Source organism: Lissotriton vulgaris, chromosome 5 (assembly GCF_964263255.1).
Source record: "Lissotriton vulgaris chromosome 5, aLisVul1.2, whole genome shotgun sequence".
In the NCBI taxonomy this organism is placed as follows: domain Eukaryota; kingdom Metazoa; phylum Chordata; class Amphibia; order Caudata; family Salamandridae; genus Lissotriton; species Lissotriton vulgaris.
Genome location: NC_141693.1, coordinates 1,357,694,267 through 1,357,715,749, shown reverse-complemented (window position 1 = coordinate 1,357,715,749; position 21,483 = coordinate 1,357,694,267). Strand labels below are relative to the sequence as shown.

General features: G+C 41.4%; 1 protein-coding gene across 1 annotated transcript in view; it reads right to left on the bottom strand.

The window, feature by feature from the left end:
- Positions 1-20,856, bottom strand: part of LOC147712594 (uncharacterized) — a 49,415-nt gene extending 28,559 nt beyond the window's left edge. Inside the window, exons 1-2 of the mRNA XM_086919668.1 lie at positions 20,573-20,856; positions 12,007-13,515 (exon numbers count right to left, since the gene is read on the bottom strand). Of these exons, the coding sequence (XP_086775794.1) occupies positions 12,007-13,321 (1,315 nt within the window). The 5' untranslated portion in view covers positions 13,322-13,515; positions 20,573-20,856. The remainder of the gene's footprint in view (positions 1-12,006; positions 13,516-20,572) is intronic.
- Between the last annotated feature and the right edge of the window lie 627 nt (positions 20,857-21,483).

Genomic DNA, 21,483 nt, shown 5'->3' with positions numbered 1-21,483 from the left:
AACAGTAGGGAAAGCGTTGGATAGCGTAGGAGTAACAATTACTATTCCCACTCCAGAGAGTACAACAGTAGGGAAAGCATTGGATAGCGAAGGGGTAAAAATTACTATTCCCACTCCACAGAGTACAACAGTAGGGAAAGTGTTGGATAGCGTAGAGGTAAAAATTACTATTCCCACTCCAAAGAATGCAACAGTAGGAAAAGCGTTGGATAGCGTAGGGTAAAACTTACTATTCCCACTCCAAAGAGTGCAACAGTAGGAAAAGCATTGGATAGCGTAGCAGTAAAAATTACTATTTCCTCTCCAGAAAGTGCAACAGTAGGGAAAGCGTTGGATAGCGGGAGAGTTAAAATTAGTATTCCCACTCCAGAGAGTGCAACAGTAGGGAAAACCTTGGATAGCGTAGGGGTAAAAATTACTATTCCCACTCCAGAGAGCGCAACAGTATAGAAAGCGTTGGATAGCGTAGGGGTAAAAATTACTATTCCCACTACAGAGATTGCAACAGTAGGGAAAGCGTTGGATAGCGTAGGGGTAAAAATTACTATTCCCACTCCAAAGAGTGCAACAGTAGGGAAAGCATTGGATAGCGTAGCAGTAAAAATTACTATTTCCTCTCCAGAAAGTGCAACAGTAGGGAAAGCGTTGGATAGCGGGAGAGTTAAAATTAGTATTCCCACTCCAGAGAGTGCAACAGTAGGGAAAACCTTGGATAGCGTGGGGGTAAAAATTACTATTCCCACTCCAGAGAGCGCAACAGTATAGAAAGCGTTGGATAGCGTAGGGGTAAACATTACTATTCCCACTACAGAGATTGCAACAGTAGGGAAAGCGTTGGATAGCGTAGGGGTAAAAATTACTATTCCCACTCCAAAGAGTGCAACAGTAGTAAAGCGTTGGATAGCGGGAGTGTTAAAATTACTATTCCCACTCCAGAGAGTGCAACAGTAGGGAAAGCGTTGGATAGCGTAGGGGTAAAAAATTAGTATTCCCACTCCAGTGAGTGCAACAGTAGGGAAAATTTTGGATAGCATAGGGGTTAAAATTACTATTCCTACTCCAAAGAGTGCAACAGTAAGGAAAGTTTTGGATAGCATAGAGGTAAAAATGTACTATTCCAACTCCAGAAAGTGCAACAGTAGGGAAAGCGTTGGATAGCGGGAGGGTTAAAATTACTATTCCCACTCCAGAGAGTGCAACAGTAGGGAAAGTGTTGGATAGCGTAGGAGTAAAAATTACTATTCCCTCTCCAGTGAATGCAACTTTAGGGAAAGCGTTGGATAGCGTAGGGGTAAAAATTACTATTCCCACTCCAGTGAGTGCAACTTTAGGGAAAGCGTTGGATAGCGTACGGGTAGAAATTACTATTCACACTCCAGAGAGTGCAACAGTTGAGAAATACTTCATATATGAATAAAAATAAATTAAATAATAATAGCAATTACAAATTAATTAACAATAAATAACAATTTTATATAATATAAAAAACTATTCATTTAAAAATAACAAAAAAATATGTATTAAAAATAATTACCTATTATTACAAATTATTTACCAATTAACAATTAATTAATTAACAATTAAAAATGTATTAATAATTACAACTAAACAAAACCAAAAAATAAATAACAACATTTATTTATTCACAATTAAATTACTTCCCACCCTATTCCCCTATAAACCCACAACCCACTACAGAAAATAAATTAATAACATTAATATAATAAACAATTAAACTATTAATTAAAATGAATTATCAATTATATTTTAATTAATTACCAATTAAAAATGTATATATCAATTAATTCCAAATAAATACCAAAAATTCAATTTAAAAATGTAATTAATTATAATTAATTTACCTCCCACCCTATTCCCTTTTAAACCCACAACCCACTACTGAAAATACATTAATACAATTTACATAGTTATCAATTAATCAATTAATTAAAATGATTTACCAATTATATTTTAATTAATTACCAATTAAAAATTTAAATATCAATTAATTCACAATAAATATCAATAAATACATTAAAACATTTATATAATTAAATGTAAATTACTTCCCACCCTATTCCCCTAAAAACCCACAACCCACTACAGAAAATACATTATTAAAATTAACATAATTATCAATTAATCAATTAATTAAAATAATTAACAATTATATTTTAATTAATCACCAATTAATTATAAATTAACTATTAAATCTTAATAAATACCAATAAACAAATTAACATATTTAATTAATTATAATTAAATTACTTCCCACCCTATTCCCCTATAAACCCACAACCCGCTACAAAAAACACATTAATAAAATTAACATCATTATCAATTAATCAATTAATTAACATAATTAACAATTATATTTTTATAATTACCAATTAATTATCAATTAACTATTAATTCTAAATAAATACCAATAAATAAATTAACATATTTAATTAATTATAATTAAATTATTCCCACCCTATTCCCCTATAAACCCACAACCCGCTACAGATTTATATTACGCAAAAATTAAATACCATAAAACAAATTAATTAAAATAATTTATAAAGCAAATATACACTTTCCACACATATACTAAAATAAAAAATACTTAAAAAATTATTATTAACTTACTTACCTCAAATTAGATTTTTTTTTTACTATATTCTGTCATTCTATATTTTTGTTGTCTATATTCTGTTATTCTATATTTCTGTTGTCTATATTCTGTCATTTCTTTATTTTTTTTGTCTATATTCTGTAGTTCTATATTTTTGTTTTCTATATTTTGTCATTCTATATTTTTGTTGTCTATATTCTGGCATTCGATATTTTGTCCATTCTATATTTTTTGATTCGATATTTATGCTATTCTATTCGATATTTTTGTAGTCTATATTCTGTCCATTCGATATTGTGTCCATTCTATATTTTAAACGCGATATTTTTGTAACTCGATATTAAAAACTCGATATTGTAACTGTATACCGTGTATACCTTTCTGTCTGCAGTCCGTTGTTATGCACTTTGAACTACATTTTTTTGGACGCTTATTAACTGTCAGGTCAATGGACTTTCTAGCTGTCTAGTTCTAGAGTGATTCACCAGGCAATTGGTGTGCAGATGGTCTGAGATCTTGAACAATATGGTTCCATGTTCCATGATAGATGATGGAGTGGAAGTTTGCGCTTAATGCAGACTGCTCTGTAGATGAACCTCGAGTAAGCTTGTAATGATACTAAACCACCCTGTTCGTCATTAATAATCCTTTTTTCCAGTACACGCGGGTGTCCTAGAGATGCTTGCCTATGTGTTTACTAACAGTAACACCGCTTGCGTACTATAAAATGGCCGCTTTGCAGAAACTCAGTCTGCGCATGCGTCAGTCATACCCATGTGATATGACGCACTCGCAGATTTGGAGGGAAAAGTCCGCTAATGCGCATTGTAGCTGACCTGCCCGCTTGTTCTAACCATGCTCTGCGCTTGCCAAATGCTGCTTCGCATTTCTGTCTATTCTCGCACTAATCATTAATCGCTATAGTTATTATGAAGTAAGGGGTGAAGTGTAGGTAAACATGGTGTACAGTGTGTTCTGTTTTGCTTTGATATTAATTTGTTTTCGCTTACTTTTCATGTACCGCGCATGCATTGGCCTGGGTATGGGAGCCCGACTCCATATTGTAACCCGTTCCGACCCTGTCACGTGAGGAGGGAAAAATCCACACTGCGCAGAAGCAAATCCCAGCCAGCTGGCTCCTGAAGCAAGATGCGCATGAGAACCTACCTAGGTTCTCGTCAAAGATGCTGACATTTACCTTGAACTGTGCAACAATGTATCTAACCGTTGTATACACCCATTGTTTCTCCATATTCCTATGCCTGGGAACATGAACTCATGGGGGCGGATATTGAATATTAATATTAAGTATGGGAACGTAGAATTTAGGAGGTAAAGGTGACCTAATCATTTCTCCTGACCAATCGGAAGTTGGGACCCCGTCATTTGCAACATTTGTGGGTGGTCTGGGAACCCCAGAAGAGTATAACTAGCCTAGTTAGTTAGGGAGAAATTGTCAGACTTGTCCGAGTAGCAAACCTGTCACTGACCCCACGACTCTATAGGTGATTGATACAGAGAGCTGCGGAGCACTCTGTCCGAATTTTCCACACACTCCAAGGGGTAGAAATAGTCTTAAGTGCTGGCGAAGCACTTTGGCTGGGGATTCGAAAACCCAATCGGGGTTATTGGCGGATTCCGTGCAGTGAAGGAGTAACTCAGGCGTTGCATCCGAAGCTGTGGGGGTTGGTCGTGCCCTTTGGTGAGCCCAGTCCTGACCCAGAACCTGAGGGGTATCCTGTCCTGGTTTCCATGAGCTGCTACCTGCTCACCTACTGGTATCCCAAATCCTTGAGGGTCCTTGTCCTCGTCCTTCCCGAAACTGACCCGTGGCCAGGGTTAGTCTTCATTCTTGACTAGGTAAAAATTACCTGTGGGTGCCCGTCATTCTATCCCTTTCCTTCTGCTCTTAATAAAGCCTCTATGCACATGAGTTTTTGCTCTGTTCTCTCCTACTGTTTATTAGTATGTTCCAATTTTCTCCTTTCCCTTAGGATGTATTTGAACTGCTTCTTTTGAATTATTAATGTGTGGTGAACTTTAGAAGTTGCAATGAGATTTTAGCTAGATAGAATAGGATTAGGGCTGAAATTACATATAGGCTATAGAAATTTACTGACTGATGTGCTTTGAACTTGCCGTCCCTAGTTTAAGTCTAAACTGATTAGCATGTTCCCTGTTACCCATACCCTTTAGAAACTCTGGTTTACCCTAAATGGTGTTAGCCTTCTTGCATAGCTATTTCATCTTTTTGATTCTGCTTATGGATGTTATTATCAGCATCTGTCTCATAATCTTGTCACTTTAAATTGATATATAAAAACCCTTAAAACGCCTCAGGTGTCTGTGGTCATTATAAAAGGTACAGCAAATGTTGATTGAATAAATAAGTGGTGTATTTTGAAGTATTATCACCTACCCTCGTGCTCCTGGTCCATCTAGGAGGAGTAAGTACCTGTGGTAAGTCAGGTACCTGGATGAAAGTGTCACAGGAGACACACACACAATACTGATAGTAGTGTGTAAAATCACCCGACTGGTAAATTGGGGTTTTAAAACGCACACATGGGCCCAAGCGCGTGAAAATCTGGCAGTCTGAAGGGCCGGGTGACCTGCGCGCTCTATCAGTATTTCTGGTAGCAAGAAGATGGTTAGGACTAGTTAGGATAGGTAGATAGGAGAGTTACTATTGAACCGTGAGAAATAAAAATGTGCTGCTAAAAATTTTATTATATGCTGCTATAAAGGATTGCTGTTTTATATGAATATCATAGAATAAGTTTGATATATTGCATGCATTTTTTTTAATATATTACTAACCAATTGTGAGTAAATGTTTTATGTTGAGGGGATCCCTGGGGAACAGAAATAGCAGGTGGTGAGTAGAATCCACTTGGCTGTAAGGTCACTGGCAAAGGGAGAGATTAGTGCATGGTTAAGCAGAACTGGGTGCGCTAATCAGGGTTTTCAAAATTATCTGAAGTGTGTATGTTAGCTATCAGGACCGTGGTGAAACTCCCGTTGTGATATCACCTAGTAAGGGTCACAGACGGCAGGAGTAAATGGTTCCTGGAGCTTGAGTGGCAGCAAAGGAGAGCATTGGTGAAAAATTTGACTTAGTATATATCCCGGAAATAAGTGGATTAGTCAAAAGAGTAGCAGGTTCTCTATTTGCTTGTGTGAAAAGGATAGGCGGAAGGGATCTATCTGTTGTGAATGAAAAGTAGACAGAAGTGGTTTACTTGCAGTAAAAGAAAGACTCTTTTCCTCTCTAAGACCCTTTGGCATAGTGGCAGTCGTTTTACCTTGTTAGTTAAAATTTGTACTCGCACTCTAGGAAAAATTCACAGTTTCCGTTACCTTGTGAAGGAGGGAGTCAGTCGCAAGACCGCGCTGACGTCACTCCGTGCCGCGCTGGTATTGGAGGAGCCAGCAAATACAAGGCGAAGATAGAGTAGTAAGGGAGGGGTGAGCGCCGCAGAGTAAGACCACGTTTCACGAAGGGGTCGCGCATCCATTGGTCAACAGATTTTGAAATCTCAGTGCTGATTGGTTGTTGGAAGTTGAAAGACGTATTTGCATTGGAAGCACAAAAATAAACAAAATTTTCCGAACCGAGCTTGTGGGTTGTATCGAGAGGTGTGTGTGGTATCCTGAATTTTTGCCTGATCCCAGAAATTTAGGGTGTCATAGGGAATTGATGCGAAGAGGCAGACCTCACAATATGTACGGAGATAAGAGAAAAATGTCTTTCGCTGAAAAGATAAGGAATTATTTCAAAAAAGATAAGCCCATTCGAACTAGGGAGGGGGTAATTATTCCACCTCCTAATACTCCCGCTTCATTCATGATGTTTGAAAAAGGATACCACACCTGTGTGTGGTTAGAGAATTGGGTAAAGTACACAGAAGAGGATCCTAGCTTTTCCCCTCAATGGTACATTCAATGGTAGAACCTTGTTTAATCTGAGAACTCGAATGGATGAATTACACCCCCGACCCAGACTAACACAGTATGAAGCGTTAGAGGAATGGGAGATTGAGGCTCTAGAGCGAGATAGGCCCCGAATGGAAAAAGGAGTGAGCAAATGGTATCCTAAGTTACACAAAGAGACTAAGGAACAAAAGATGAAACGATGGAGACAGAATATGATGGTTGAAGGGCTGTTCCCGATGTTTGGGGTAACTGAGCAAGCAGGTGGGAAAAAGACAGAGAAGAGTCGACCTCTAATAGCCATGGCGGACTCGGAGGATGAATATCTGGAGGATTTGTTGATGAAAAATCCACCACCTTATGCCGAAGCTTCAGGATCTTTAACCCCTTCGCTGCTAGGCCTTTTCCCCTCCTGTGCTGAGCCCTTTTTTGGCAATTTGGGGTAGTGCGCGCTTAGGCCCCTGTAACTTTTTGACCATATAAGGTATCCACGCCAAATTTGCGTCCTTTTCTTCCAACATCATGTGGAATCCAAAGGTGCCCAGGGTTTCTGGATTCTCTTGGAGGGGTCCCAGAAAGTAACCAAAATATAGTGATTTTTTTGTTTTTTTCAGAAAAATTGGAAAAACGGGCTGCAATTGAAAGCCTCTGGGTTTTTCCCTAAAAAAGTTATCAAAAAAGGGTTTGTGGGGCTGAAATCTCCATTTTCATAGCTTTTAGGGAATAACAGTCTTTTGTCAGAGAACCGACATTTTTCACACAGTATTGGCATTTTTCTGTGACATAGCCTATTTTTGTTATTTTTAGAGCTTTCTACCTCCTTCCAGTTAATGGTAGAAAAGAGTTTGAAAGCAATAATGGATCCTGGAATGCTGTACATTTTCAAAAAGTACACAAAATTCTGAATTCTGAAAGGGGTCATTTGTCTAAATCCATGAAGGTTTCTTTATAGAAACTAACAGTTAAATATCGAAAAAATTGAAAATTTGTTAAAAAAACAGCCTTTTGTCTCAACGTTTTCACCTATAACTTTTTCTAATTTTGAGAGCTCTTGGAAAGCAATATACCGTTACGTCCGCTCGACCTTCCTGGTTGTGGGGATATATAGGACTTGTAGTGTCACCAAGAACCCGACGAACCCAGATCCAAAAACTGAGCAGCAACTTGCAATGGTATTTTTTCATTTACCGGGTATAGAGCACTTTGTTTTGGAAAATGTATACATGGAAAAATCTGTATGAAAGTCACCTATGTATTTCTGAATTGGGTACAAATTATAGAGTTCAGAAACAGTATATAATTGCTAATTTTCAAAATTGGGAATACTCATACTAGCAGGAGAATTATTGGTCATTTTTCAAAAATATTTTTTTTTAAACACAATGTGTTTCATTGAAAGGGAGAAATGCATGAAAGCTCAATGGGTAATAACAGTTAATTTACAAATTTGAATTACCCCAATTCTCCCGATAAAAACGGTACCTCACTTGTGTGGGTTGGCCTTGTGCCTGCGACAGGAAACGGCGCAAAATGCAACGTGCTCACACCTAAATTTTGCAGTTACAAATTGACCCTTTTTTGGCAAAGTGCCTACCTGTAGTTTTGGCACCCTAGCTCTGCCGGCACCTAGGGAAACCTTGCAAACCTATACATTTTTAAAAAGTAGACACCCAGGGGAATTCAGGGTGGGGTGACTCCTCTTGCAAAAGCTGGTGGTATTGACATTCAATACCACCAGCTTTTGCAAGAGGGGTTACCTGGGTTTTTGGCCCCGTGCTAGACGGCCATCTAGGGAAACCTACCAAACCCACACATTTCTGAAAAATAGACACCCGGGGGCTTCCAAGGAGGTATGGCTTGCGTGGATCCTCCAACGTTCCTTTACCCAGAATCCCTTGCAAACCTCAATTTATGTTGAAAAAATCAGTTTTTTAACACTTTTTTTGTGTGGGAAAGCGTTGGGTCACTGGGCTCACACAAATTTCCACCCACCCAGCGTTTCCCAAGGTCTCCCGATAAAAATGGTACCTCACTTGCGTGGGTAGGCATAGTGGCTGCAACAGGAAACGGTTCAAATCGTACGGTGGTACATTTACAATAGCCAATTGCAAAACAACCTTGATTTTGGGGGGGGCACCTGAGTTTTTGGCCCGGGGCTCGTGGTATTCTTTGGAAAGTACCAAACCCAAACAGTTCTGAAAACTAGACACCCGGGGGAGTCCAGGGAGGTATGGCATGCGTAGGTCCCCCAATGTTTTCCTACCCAGAACTCCTTGCAAACCTTAAAATTAGGTAAAAATATCACTTTTCCAAACTTTTTTGCGTGGGATCTCCATGTCGGCAAAAATGTCCTACCACCCAGCGTTCACCTTGTTCTCCCGAGTAAAAGGATACCTCACTTGTGTGGGTGCCCCAAAGCAGAACAGTCCGAAAATGACTTTTGAAAAAGTAGTATTTATGTTTTACAAATTAAGCCCCACTGTCTTAGACACAGGCCTTGGGCCCACCCACACAAGTGAGGTATCATTTTACTCGGGAGAACAAGGGGAACGCTGGGTGGTTGGACATTTGTGTCGACATGGAGATCCCACGCAAAAATGTTTGGAAACCTGTTTTTTTAACCAAAATGTATGGTTTGCAGGGATTTCTGGGTAGGAAAACATTGGGGGACCCACACATGCCATACCTCCCTGGACTCCCCCGGGTGTCTAGTTTTCAGAACTGTTTGGGTTTGGTACTTTCCAAAGATGCCCGCCGAGCCACGGTCCAAAAACTCAGCCCCCCCCCCAAAAAAAGGTAATGTTGCTATTGGTTATTGTAAATTCACCACCATACGATTTGAACCGTTTCCTGTTGCAGCCACTATGCCTACCCACGCAAGTGAGGTACCATTTTTTCCGGGAGACATGTGGGAACGCTGGGAGGGAGGAAATTTGGGTGAGCCCAGTGATGCCACGCTTTCCAACACAAACATTGATGAAAAAATTGAAAATTTTTAAGTAATATTGAGGTTTACAGGGGATTCTGGGTAAAGGAACGTTGGAGGATCCACACAAGCCATCGCTCCTTGAAAGCACCTAGGTGTCTACAATTCAAAAATGTATGGTTTTGGTAGGTTTCCCTAGTAGCTCATCAATTCCAGACACATACACACATACTGGTTGGATTTGGCACGAGGGCAAGTGATGGTTCAGTATATAAAAGAACATTAACAAGAGATTTCCCAGAAATGAAATGCACTGTCAATTACATGGACAAAGAAACTGAACCAATGACTTGCAGCTCGTGAGCTGTAAAGTCAGCGTCAAGGCACCAACCGCTTTACAGGCCATTCACACTCCTTTCATACCTGAAACAAAGAAAAACAATCACACCACCAGGCACAAAAGGAACACATCACAACATTAACCCAAAAAAAACACAGAGCACCCTACCTGAAAAATATATTTAAAAAAAATCACAGCAAACAAGTCCTCAAACACACACACTGGTTGGATTTAGCACGAGGGTGAGTGAAGGTTCAGCATATACAATTCTATTAGCAAGCAAATTCATAAATAATGAAATGCACTGCTAATAATTGAGAGAACGAGAAACTGAACCATTGACTCACAGCTCGTGAGCTGTAAAGCCACGACAAGGCACCAACCTCTTTACAGGCCATTCACACACCTTTCATACATCTGACACAAACAAAACATTCACACCGCCAGCCGCAGGCCCTTCACATCAAAACACTCACACCAACAGACAGCGCCATTCAAGGGCCCATCACATTCACACGCCCACATTCCAGACACAGCAAATACGCAAATTGATGGACTGGGTGGAGTGGCACTCAGCTAGCACTGTGTGTAGTGACCATCAGAAAGTAAATACTCACACACCGCCAGCCAAGCGCAAGTCCACCAACACCACCAACCAAGCACCTGTCCACACACACTGCCAGCCAAGCACCTACCCTTGCAAACAAACACCAAAGCACCATCCATTCACACCGCCAGCTGAGCACCAATCCTTGCACACAACCAGCAAAACACCATCCACTCACACCGCCAGACAAGCACCTAACCATGCACTCCGCCAGCCAAGCAAAAATCCACGCACCCCCCAAGCACAACTCCAATCCATGCACTATGCCAGCCAAGCACCAGTTCACGCACACCACCAGCCAAGCACCATCCACTCACACCACCAGCCAAGCACCTAACCATGCACTTCGCCAGCCAAGCAAAAATCAACGCACCCCCCCCAACACAACTCCAATCCATGCACTATGCCAGCCAAGCACCAGAACACGCACACCACCAGCCAAGCGCCATCCACTCACACCACCAGCCAAGCACCTAAACATGCACTCCACCAGCCAAGCAAGAATCCACTCACCCCCCAAGCACAACTCCAAACAATGCACTATGCCAGCCAAGCACCAGACTACGCACACCACCAGCCAAACGCCAGTCCACGCACACCGACAATCCAAGCACAATGCTGCACACACCACCATCGAAATTTAGACTTTTTTTAAGATATACCAGAAATCAAATGATGAAACCTACAAATCTGCTAACACAAATTCAAAAACTAAATGCTGTGCACTAATGCAGACCTTGAAGCAGACTAAAATATATTACAGAATACAGACCAGACAGTACACTTACAAGCTCAATGAAACTCCCAAAACTTCTTTTGTGTGTGGTACGATTTAAAACAAGCTGGCACACACAATCCAGGTTTTGAAGGACAGTCAGGGCAGTACAAACGAGACTCCCTCCGCACTTCTCTTCGCCAACAGACTCTACATCTTTTAGTGGGATTGTCTTTTGCAGTTGTGGGAGGAATGTATTCTGGAAAGTGGCGATCTTTCAGTCTCGCCACTTCCTCCACCACTTCAAATCTTGGGACACTTGCCTGTTCCACTAGTACAAGGCTGCCTATTATAGTCTCCTGAAACTTAACAAAAGGCATCTTAACCTCAGGACAAGATTTCTGAAACACAACGAAAGCATTAAAGGATGCCAAGTGGAAAAGATGAATAGCCAACTTCTTGTACCAAATGTAAGACTTTCGAAGAGCAGCATAAGGTTCCAACCTCTGATCTACTCTGTCAACACCACCCATGTACTTATTGTACTGTAAAATGCACACAGGTTTACGCACTTCAGCACGCTCACCCCGAACAGGCAGAGCTTCAGTGCTTTCATCATGGATTGTAGTCAGCATGTACACATCTCTCCTGTCTGAAAACTTCACAGCTAGAAGATTCCCACATCGCAATGCAGTAGACTGTCCCCGCACAAGCCTTTTGCAAACAAGTTCTATTGGGAAACCTTTCCGGTTACTGCGCATCGTGCCACAAGCAACAGTGCCCACTTTGGCCAATTCCTTGAACAAACGCACACTAGTGTAGAAGTTATCTACATATAAATGGTGGCCTTTGTTAAACAATCGTCTACCTAGTTCCCGCACAATTTTCTCAGTCACTCCAAAAGTGGACGGACAAGCAGAAGTGTTAATGCTGGAATCCTTACCGGTGTACACCCTGAAATTATAAACATATCCAGTCTCACTGTCACAAAGCATATACAGTTTGATTCCATAGCGTGCCCTCTTACTAGGAATATACTGCCTAAAAACCAAGCGGCCCTTGAACAAAACCAAAGACTCATCCACAGCTATTTGTTTTCCAGGAGCAAAGATCTCAGAAAAACGATCAACAAAGTGATCAAGGACAGGCCGAATCTTAAAAAGATGGTCACAATCAGGGTGATCGCGTGGCAACGCTAAATCATTATCAACAAAATGCAACATGCGAAGAAGAAGCATATACCGATCACGAGTCATAACTGCTGGAAATATAGATGTTGCCATCAAGGGACTAGTGGACCAATAAGAAGACATTGATGGCTTCCTTAGCAAGCCCGTCAAAAAAATTAATCCCAAAAACTTCTTCATCTCTTCAACATATGTGGGAGACCAATGGGTAGCTCTAGAATGGGGCTTAAGGCTGGCACTGTGGTCCCTCAAATACTGCTCTGCATACAAATTAGTTTGCTCCACAATCTCTTGCAAAAACTCATCGTCAAAAAACAACTGAAAAAATTGAATTGGCAGAAAATTGTCAGTATTCACTCTACACCCTGGAACACCAGTGAAGTCTGGCAATTCCGGCTGTACCATGCCAGGGGCAACCCAGACGTCATCACTAACATCGGAAGAAGAAGCCACCCTAGCCTGCAGCCCAGATGCCTCTTGCTGCACTACATCAACGGGAACACTTGCATCCCCAGCTGCCTCTTGCATCTCAACATCAACAGAAGAACTCGCCTCCCCAGATGCCACTTGCTGCTCAACAACAACAGAAATACTAGCAGCACCAGATGCCTCATGCTGCTCTACAACAGGAAGACTAGCAGCACCAGATAACCCTTGGCGAACCACAGCAATGTGAAGCCTTTTGGGCACACCCTTTACCACACTTGCCTCTTCTCGACGAGAAAAACAGGGAAACCTTGAGGACCTAGGCTGCCGCTCAGATGGCTCTTGCCTCTCTACCGGCACATCAATGTCCCTCTCTACCACAGGCACTTCATCAGCACTAGAAGAATCATCATCCGATGATGATGATACCATGCGAAGAGAAAACTCACTGCCTGAATCTTCTGCAAATTCCTCATGCTCCGAATCGGAGTCAGTGTCTGGACCATGCTCAGAGGAAGTCTCAAAAAGCAAACTAACAACGTGCTGAGCAGTCATTCTGCGAGCAGCCATTATCCTTACTATGCAAGAAGACTACACACACAAGTGAACAACAAGCTACACTGTGCAAAGTACGAAGTAAACAAGGTAGAGTCTTCACACAAAGAACAATACACTTTAAAAACAATTCAAATCTAACAAAATATAAGAACACTCACCAGCACCTACTCTGCTGAAACACAGCAAAAAGAAAGGAAATCCCGACACTGGAGCTGAGGGTGATAAGCTGATACTTAAAAAAAATTTCTCCGGGCAAGATGGCGGCGGCTCACTAGTCCGCTGTGAGACACTCTCCTGTGCCTGAGTCAACTGAATGGGCTAGTGGAAGGGGTAGGATCCCGTGATACCCATGAGGACACCGTGAGAAAACAACTGGTGCAGTAAAGGACAAAGCTAGCAATAATTTTTTTCCCCTGCAAGATGCATAATGAGTGGCGCCTGTTTTAAACCACCCGGAGACTCATCGCTCTTACCTGAGCAGCCACGCTCACGACTTCATTTCATCGCGTCAGCACTCGGCCTCACGGTGCTAAGGCTCTTTTTTCAGCTCCATCAACAGTCTTGCTGTGCTTCTGGCATCGACTATCCCCAAACGAAGACGCTGATGGCTCCGAAAAATGTTGCGGCGGTAACAGCCGCCTCGAAAACCCGTGCAGCCAAGCAAGCGCTTCGTGATCAAAAACTTGCTGCCAGGCGCGCTGGGTCACTAACAGACGAAACTGCCGGATCGGATGGGGGACAAGCCCAGCTCCAACTTCACCCAAAGCAACATAGAACTACGAGAAACACTAATACTCCAGGGCCGGGTCCCTCTGTGGTAGACTTGCTTCGTAAAACGCCGGCCGGAGCTGCTCCTTTGCCTTCCAAACAACACGCAACAAGCGGGACGCTGATTGCAGCTCCGCCAGTAACTTCGACAGCGCTCCTCAGCTCGGATTCGTCAGCAGCAGTAGCAGTGCCTGAATTACCAGCAGATCCAAATCCTTCAGTAAGCTCTACACAGTTAGCTACTGTCGTAGCTACAGCTGACCCGCTATCATCGCCTTTACCGTCATTACCGCTGCAGTGCTCAACCGTAACAGCAGAAACGCCAGGGAGTGTCATTGAAGAGGCGGCTGCAGCAGGAAAAGCCACAATAATTATTGCGTAACCACAACAGCAAGTACCAGAAAAACTACAAGCTACAGCTGAGCCTACAGCAATTACCTCTAATACAGTAGCCTCTGCAAATGGCACAAGCGACGCAGCAAATATACCCACTGTTCCTCAGCCTGAAATACACTTGTCATTGCTAAATCCTGTCAGCGAGGAGGATAAATTAATATCACCCTCTTCAACGCAAACAATTGCTCAATCCCAGGGCACCTCTGCACCAGTTGGGGAAGGAAATGTCGAAGAGCCAATATTGCCTGGGCCAGACTACGAAGCTGGAGCTGGAATCACGTCTGATACAGACCTAGAACCTCTTGAATTCTACACTATTTCTGAAGGTCGTGAGGACCCAGGGTGGCACCATGACTTAGACTCTGACTTAGATTCTCTATCCGACCTGCATACCGGCTCCAGCACCAGCACTCAAGATAGCGATGCGGATGAGCTATTGGGTGAAGCCACAGCCGGAAGACACACAGTGATCAAAAAAAAGAGAAGCCACCACATCCCAGCAGGCCCTTATCGGGAAGGCATTCCCGCATCAGCTTCTAGCTCTCATGGAGCCTCTTCTTCTTCAAAGGAACAAGACACTACCTTAACTGCAGTAATGGACACGGTGTTGCAGGCAATTGCATCACACAGAGAGCAAACGTCTAAAGATGGTCGGAAAGCTCAACAAGCTCTACAAAAGGTACAAGGGGTGGTACGTAAACTTTCAAAAACTGTGGCAGCATCCAATGCAAGAATGTCGGACATGGAAGATCGAATTGTGGTTATTGAGGCTGAAGCAACTGTGGTGAAAGAACAGGTCGATGCCCACGACGCTGAGATGACTGATGTAAGATGGAAGCTTGAGCAGATGGAAAATCGTATGCGTCGCAACAATCTCCGAGTACTGGGAGTACCCGAAAAAAGTGAAGGAGATGACATACGCGTCTTTATGATCCAACTCTTTAAAGACACTTTTCCTGAGCTATCTTCATGGAACTGGGAATTGGAAGTTCAACGTGTCCACAGAACCCCTGCTACACTGCGGCCTACCAAATCGCAAAGTTAATATCCTAGGGCAATCCTGGTCTATTTTGGTAACTTTTTGCTACGTCAAACCATTGCAGAGAAAGCGAGACCTGAGGCCCATCGGATCCGAGGCGATATCTCATACTTTGTCAGGCCGGACTTCTGCCACACAACTGTGGAGCGGAGATGGCGTCTCCGTCAGCTAATCAAACCTTTTTTGGACAAAAAAGCTAAGGTCTATTTGAATAATCCCGCCATACTCAAAGTGTTGTATAACGGTCAGGTAAAATTCTTTTCCTCCGAGATCAAAGCGAAGGCTTTTTTAGATAGCCTGAACTAATTTTTTTGAGTTAATAGGTTTTTCTTTAAGAACTCTAAATGCAACGGTTATCTTGATTACGGTATAGCCCCCGGATGGTGGGCTTTGTTTTGCAATTTAGAAAGAATAAGCATATCTTAAAGAATAAGCATATCTCAAAGTCCTAAGTTTAACACCAACTCTTATTTTTTCAGATAAATCGCTTAGAATAGGACTAGAATATGCTGTATAATCTATTATCGTTATAATGAATTTCTTTTCCAGTATTAATGGTTTTCTTCGTCTGGCTCAGTGGGTATTGCGTGGCTCTAGGATGTTTATTCTTTTATAGCTTTGCATGTTTCCTTTCTTTATATACCCTTCCACTAGCCTACACATGTGTTATTTGAAGTATACAGAATTAATGATAAGGCACGGTCACAGGGTGTCTCTCCATCACTATAGACTCTAGTGAGAGTCTACATGCCTCATAGGGTGGAGTGTGGGGGGAGGTGGGGGGTGAAGGCCTTGGGGAAGGCCTTGGGGAGGGGGCTGAGGAGGGGGGGAGGGAAGGGGGGAAACCAAAAAAGAAAAATTGGCAAATTCGGTCATAGACTACGTTGTATAAAGAGAAAAAGCTACAGAAAAGTTAAAGAAATGCAAAACCGTATTATATATATTAAAGAGAATGGGTGTTTTAAGTTTATCGGGCTAGTCTTTCAAGTTAATACATGGGGAGAATAAGTCTTTGTACGTGGAATGTGGCAGGCATCAATCATAAAGATAAAAGGGCCCAGCTATATCAATTAACACAACAAAATCCTGTTGATATATTATGTCTCCAAGAGACACATATCGCATATTCTGACAGGAACTTACTTAAACTACCTGGTTATAATCTAATGGCAGCTACATCCCAAACATCTAAAACTAAAGGGGTAGCCATCTTTGCCAAACCTATAATAGGCCCCCCAATTCGTAAATCTGCTGATAAACATGGCAGATGGGTCATAATTCAGCTTCGGCTGGATATCACTATCTGTGCAATCTATGGTTCAAATTTAGATGACCCTGCTGTTTTTCGGGAGCTCGAAATTGAATTGGCCTCTTGGTCAGGTTCCCTGGTCTTTTGTGGAGATTTCAACATCGACATAGGGTTGTCTTCTGGGAACTTTCTATCTCAAAATTATAAAGGGCGCAAACCAAAGGTATATAGAGCATTGGATCAGACGATGAAAAGTCACAACTTGGTTGATGTCTGGGGCCTACTCCGGGGGCCAAATGTGGATGGCTATACATATTTCTCTTTCCCCCACAACAAATATGTTAGAATCGACTATATTATGTCAAGTATAAATCAGAAGGATATTATAGAAATAACTAAATCCCCGAAAACCTTATCTGACCACAATGCACTGACCTTTACCTTCGATACGGTTAATTTAGTTAAACCAATAACACAGTGGACTTTTGATAGGAGGTTACTGGTTAATCCGGAATACATAGCGTATATTAAATCGTGGACCCAGTCCTTTTTTGAGTGTAACCAGTTTAGTGCACCCCGTATTATAGTATGGGACTGTTTTAAAGCAGCATTGAGAGGAGAGACCATTTCATTTGTTGCTAATAAGCGAAAGCTAGAAAAGCAATTCAATATGGAAATGATGCAGGAGTTGTCCAATCTAGAGGCCCTTCATGCCTCCCAGCTAAATCTGTCTCGTAGAGGGCAAGTCGATCCTACCTTAGATCCTGGGAAAATCTTAAATAAAATAATGATCTTAAAAAATGAGATTAATAGTACGTTAATTCAGAAAGCCGCGGAAACCTATCAGGCCAATAAGGATAGACTGTATGAATCCGGGGAAAATGTGGGGAAGCAGTTAGCACTACGTACTCGACAAAAGCAATCACTGAGTAATATTAAAAAGATAGAATTTGAGGGAAATGAGTATACTACCCCCAAAGACATTGTTAAAGTATTTCAAAAGTATTATCAAAAACTCTATAGTAGTGATATCTCACATCCTGACAATGAAATCACAACATTTCTAAATAATTGGCTCCCAGACCAGATTCATCATAAAAGTATCGATGAAGAAAATAAGATTTACCTGGACAGAGAGATTACGATCACTGAGGTGGAGATCGCATTAGCCGAGATGGCCAATGGAAAGGCGGCTGGACCGGATAAAATTCCATTGGATTTATATAAAATCCTTGGTAATCAGATAACTCCCTTTCTGTTTGATTTGTTTCTTGGAGTCCAATACCACACAATTCCCCCTGAGTCTTGGAAACAAACAAATATAATAATTTTCCATAAGAAGGGTAAACCACCCCACCTGCCTTCCTCATATAGGCCTATATCCTTGATCAACTCCGACTCAAAGCTATACGCTAAAATATTTGCTAATCGTCTGAGCGGGGTCATCGAACGGCTTGTATCCCCGTGGCAACACGGCTTTATACCCGGCAAAGGCACTACAGACCATACTCGTAGAGCCATAACCCTACTTGACATCATGGGCGCCACGGGGGGAGAGATGTCGATGATCTTCCTCGATGCGGAAAAGGCATTTGATCGAGTATCATGGCAGTTTCTCTGGAACATCCTGGAAAGCAAAAATTTTGGAAATACTTTTATCAATGCCATTAAAGCCATTTATGCCAACCCCACGGCAAAAATCTGTATAGCAGGAAATGAGTCGGAGGTCATTATGATTCAGAGAGGTACAAGGCAGGGTTGCCCATGCTCTCCGGTTTTATTTGCACTCTATATAGATCCCCTTATTCAAAAATTACTAACTTCAACATCCATACAACCAGTACTTACAGGGTCCTTTTCCACCAAAGTTATGGCATATGCGGATGACATTGCCGTAATAACCACTAAACCATCTGAAGCAGTCTATGAAATTGAGACAATTACCCAAGCTTTTGGGAAGTACTCAGGGTACTCTTTGAACAGAGATAAGACTATGGTATTAGCCACTAGTAACACCCAATACGAAAGTACCCTCAGGGTTAAACAAGCCACTTATCTAGGTGTAGTACTTTCGGCAGAGATAAGTAACATTAGCGATATTAATTATTCTCCCCTTATTGATAAAATTAAAAGCGATCTAAGAAGGGTAGACAGTTTACACCTCTCTATTATAGGTAGTGCCAACTACGTTAAAATGAATGTATTCCCTCGTGTTCTATATTTATTCAGAGCAATCCCCCTGTTACCTGGGGAACACTTTATAAAGACTATAGACTCCCTCATAGCAAAGTTTATGTGGAGTTACGGAAAAATAAGGCGGGCTCTCCCCCTTCTAGCACTCCCTCAAAGTAGAGGCGGCTTAGCCTTACCAAATTTAAGATTATATTTTTGGGCATCATTATTGCAACATATGGATCCCCTTTTGACCGCTAAACCAGGAGGCCCAACCTTTATAATTCCATATATACCATCGATATATGAGCTCAGTCTAGGCAAAAAACATAAGGGACTTTTTCTAAGGCAGGTTGAAACATCTTATTACAAAAAAATTAAATTAAAGACTGTTTTAGATGCTCGTTCAGTCTGGAAAGCTATTGGCAAACATCTAGGGCTTCCTACATATACAAAATATACACCTTTATGGCAATGTAAAAATTTTTCTAATATCCCTAATGATAGTAGATCCCAGAGGTGGGAGCTCCTAGGTATTAAAACAATCGGAGATTTTTTTGGTAATAATCTCCCACTTTCTTTTGAGCTCTTTCAAGCGAGATATAATGTCCCCGCGAACGATTTTTTAAAATTTTATCAAATATCAGCTAGTATCTATAATACCAAACCAAAAATCCTACCGGATAATATCCCATTATTAGACATTATAGGGAAAAAATCTACTAGAATTGGGGTCCTATATCAGTTACTTTTGGCCAACACCCCTGATGATTTAGAGCGCACGGAACAATCTTGGGCCTTAAAATTAGCTAATCCAAATGTAGATCTAGATCTCTCATTAGCCCTCTCAACAAGATACTTTATAGCCTCTAACTTAAAGGCTCAATATTATAGAATCATTTATAATTTATATTATACGCCAGCTAAATTGTTTGCATGGGGGCTTAGGATTGATGATAACTGTCCCAGATGCAAACAACCACTCGCAAATCTCCTACACATGTTTGCTGAATGCCCTACATTGGCTACAATCAAAACTATGATGTTGGAATTCTGGACCCAAATTTTTGGGCACCGAATACATGATTCTATAACATTGCTCCTATTGGGTCATGATGACTCTTTGAAACACAATAGAGAAGAACAGGCGGTACTTTTTCTGGGATACGCCGTGTTATGGATAATTTTAGCAGCTAGGTGGAAAGATACAGAGCCTCCTACCTTTAATATGTGGCTTAGCCGTTTTATAGCTATCTATAAACAAGAAATCTCAATATACGCCACAAGAGGTAGGAAAATGAGAGCAATAGGAAAACAGATATGGGAACCTATTACCAGATGGTATAATGAAGAAAGGGGAAACCAGATACAGGGCCTCTGATTGATTCTGACTCCATTTTCTGTTTTTTTTTTCTTTTTTTTAATCATTTTTTATCTTTCTTTTCAGTATTCTTTCTCTTAATTGCTATATCTTCTCCTGAGGTAGAACTTTGTTTATATATATCTGTGTATGTACCTCGTAATCCATGTATACCACATCATTTCATATTGCTTATCCTGTATATTTACGTTTTATGTTTTGAACTTGCCAATAAATAAAAATAAAAATTAAAAAAAAAAAAAAGAAAGGAAATCCCACTAGAAAGAAAAAAAGTATAGATTAGACAAAGTACACATCAAGCAGCAATACAAAAAAAAGTTGACAATCAAGAACCACAAAGCCACACAAACAGCAATAACTAGACTTTTCATAAAAACACATTCATCTAGGGAAAGTAGTACAAAAACATTTACTTACCAAGCACATGCAACTACACAAGCTGCAAAACCAGCAGTAACTGAACCACAACCTACACCAATAGAAACAGCAAAAGCTTGGATCAAAAACAAAGAGGAAATAAAAAAATTAATACTACATTTCACAAACAACATAACAAATAAACAAACAACACACAAATTTACCCACAAAATCACATCCACACAGATGGGCCATCAAAACGGGCAAAACAAACAAAAGTACGGGTTGATTTGCCCACCGGGGGGGGGGGCAGAAAATCTAAGTTAAAACTCCAACCCACCAGGAAGCGACCCTTACAAAAGGGGTCACTTCCTACAATCTAAAATGAAATCCCTGGTGCTAGTGAGAGCATTACCACCGCACAAACGCAATGCTGTGCGCAACCGTGAGGCTGGAAAGAGACATCAGGAGAGAGGAAAATCACTTGCCTCTCCCCTGATGCCTCTTTGCGGCCCCACCCCCCCCAAGACTCTCAAAAATAAATTAACACCTCCAGGCGCAGGAAGCAAATGGCTTCCTGACCGCCTGGGAATCCCTGAAGATGTTGCACATGCTGTGCGTGCTGACGTCATCAGGGATTCTCATTGGGAGGGGGGCAACAGAATTACTGTAGATAACTGTGATGCTGGACAGAGGCACTTGCATCCTTCACTTTCACAAGCTAAATCCAAAAACAGTTCCTATCACCAGGAGCTCCTTTCACCCCATCTGCTGCTCTCATCAGTCTGTGACCATTCATACACATAAGAGGC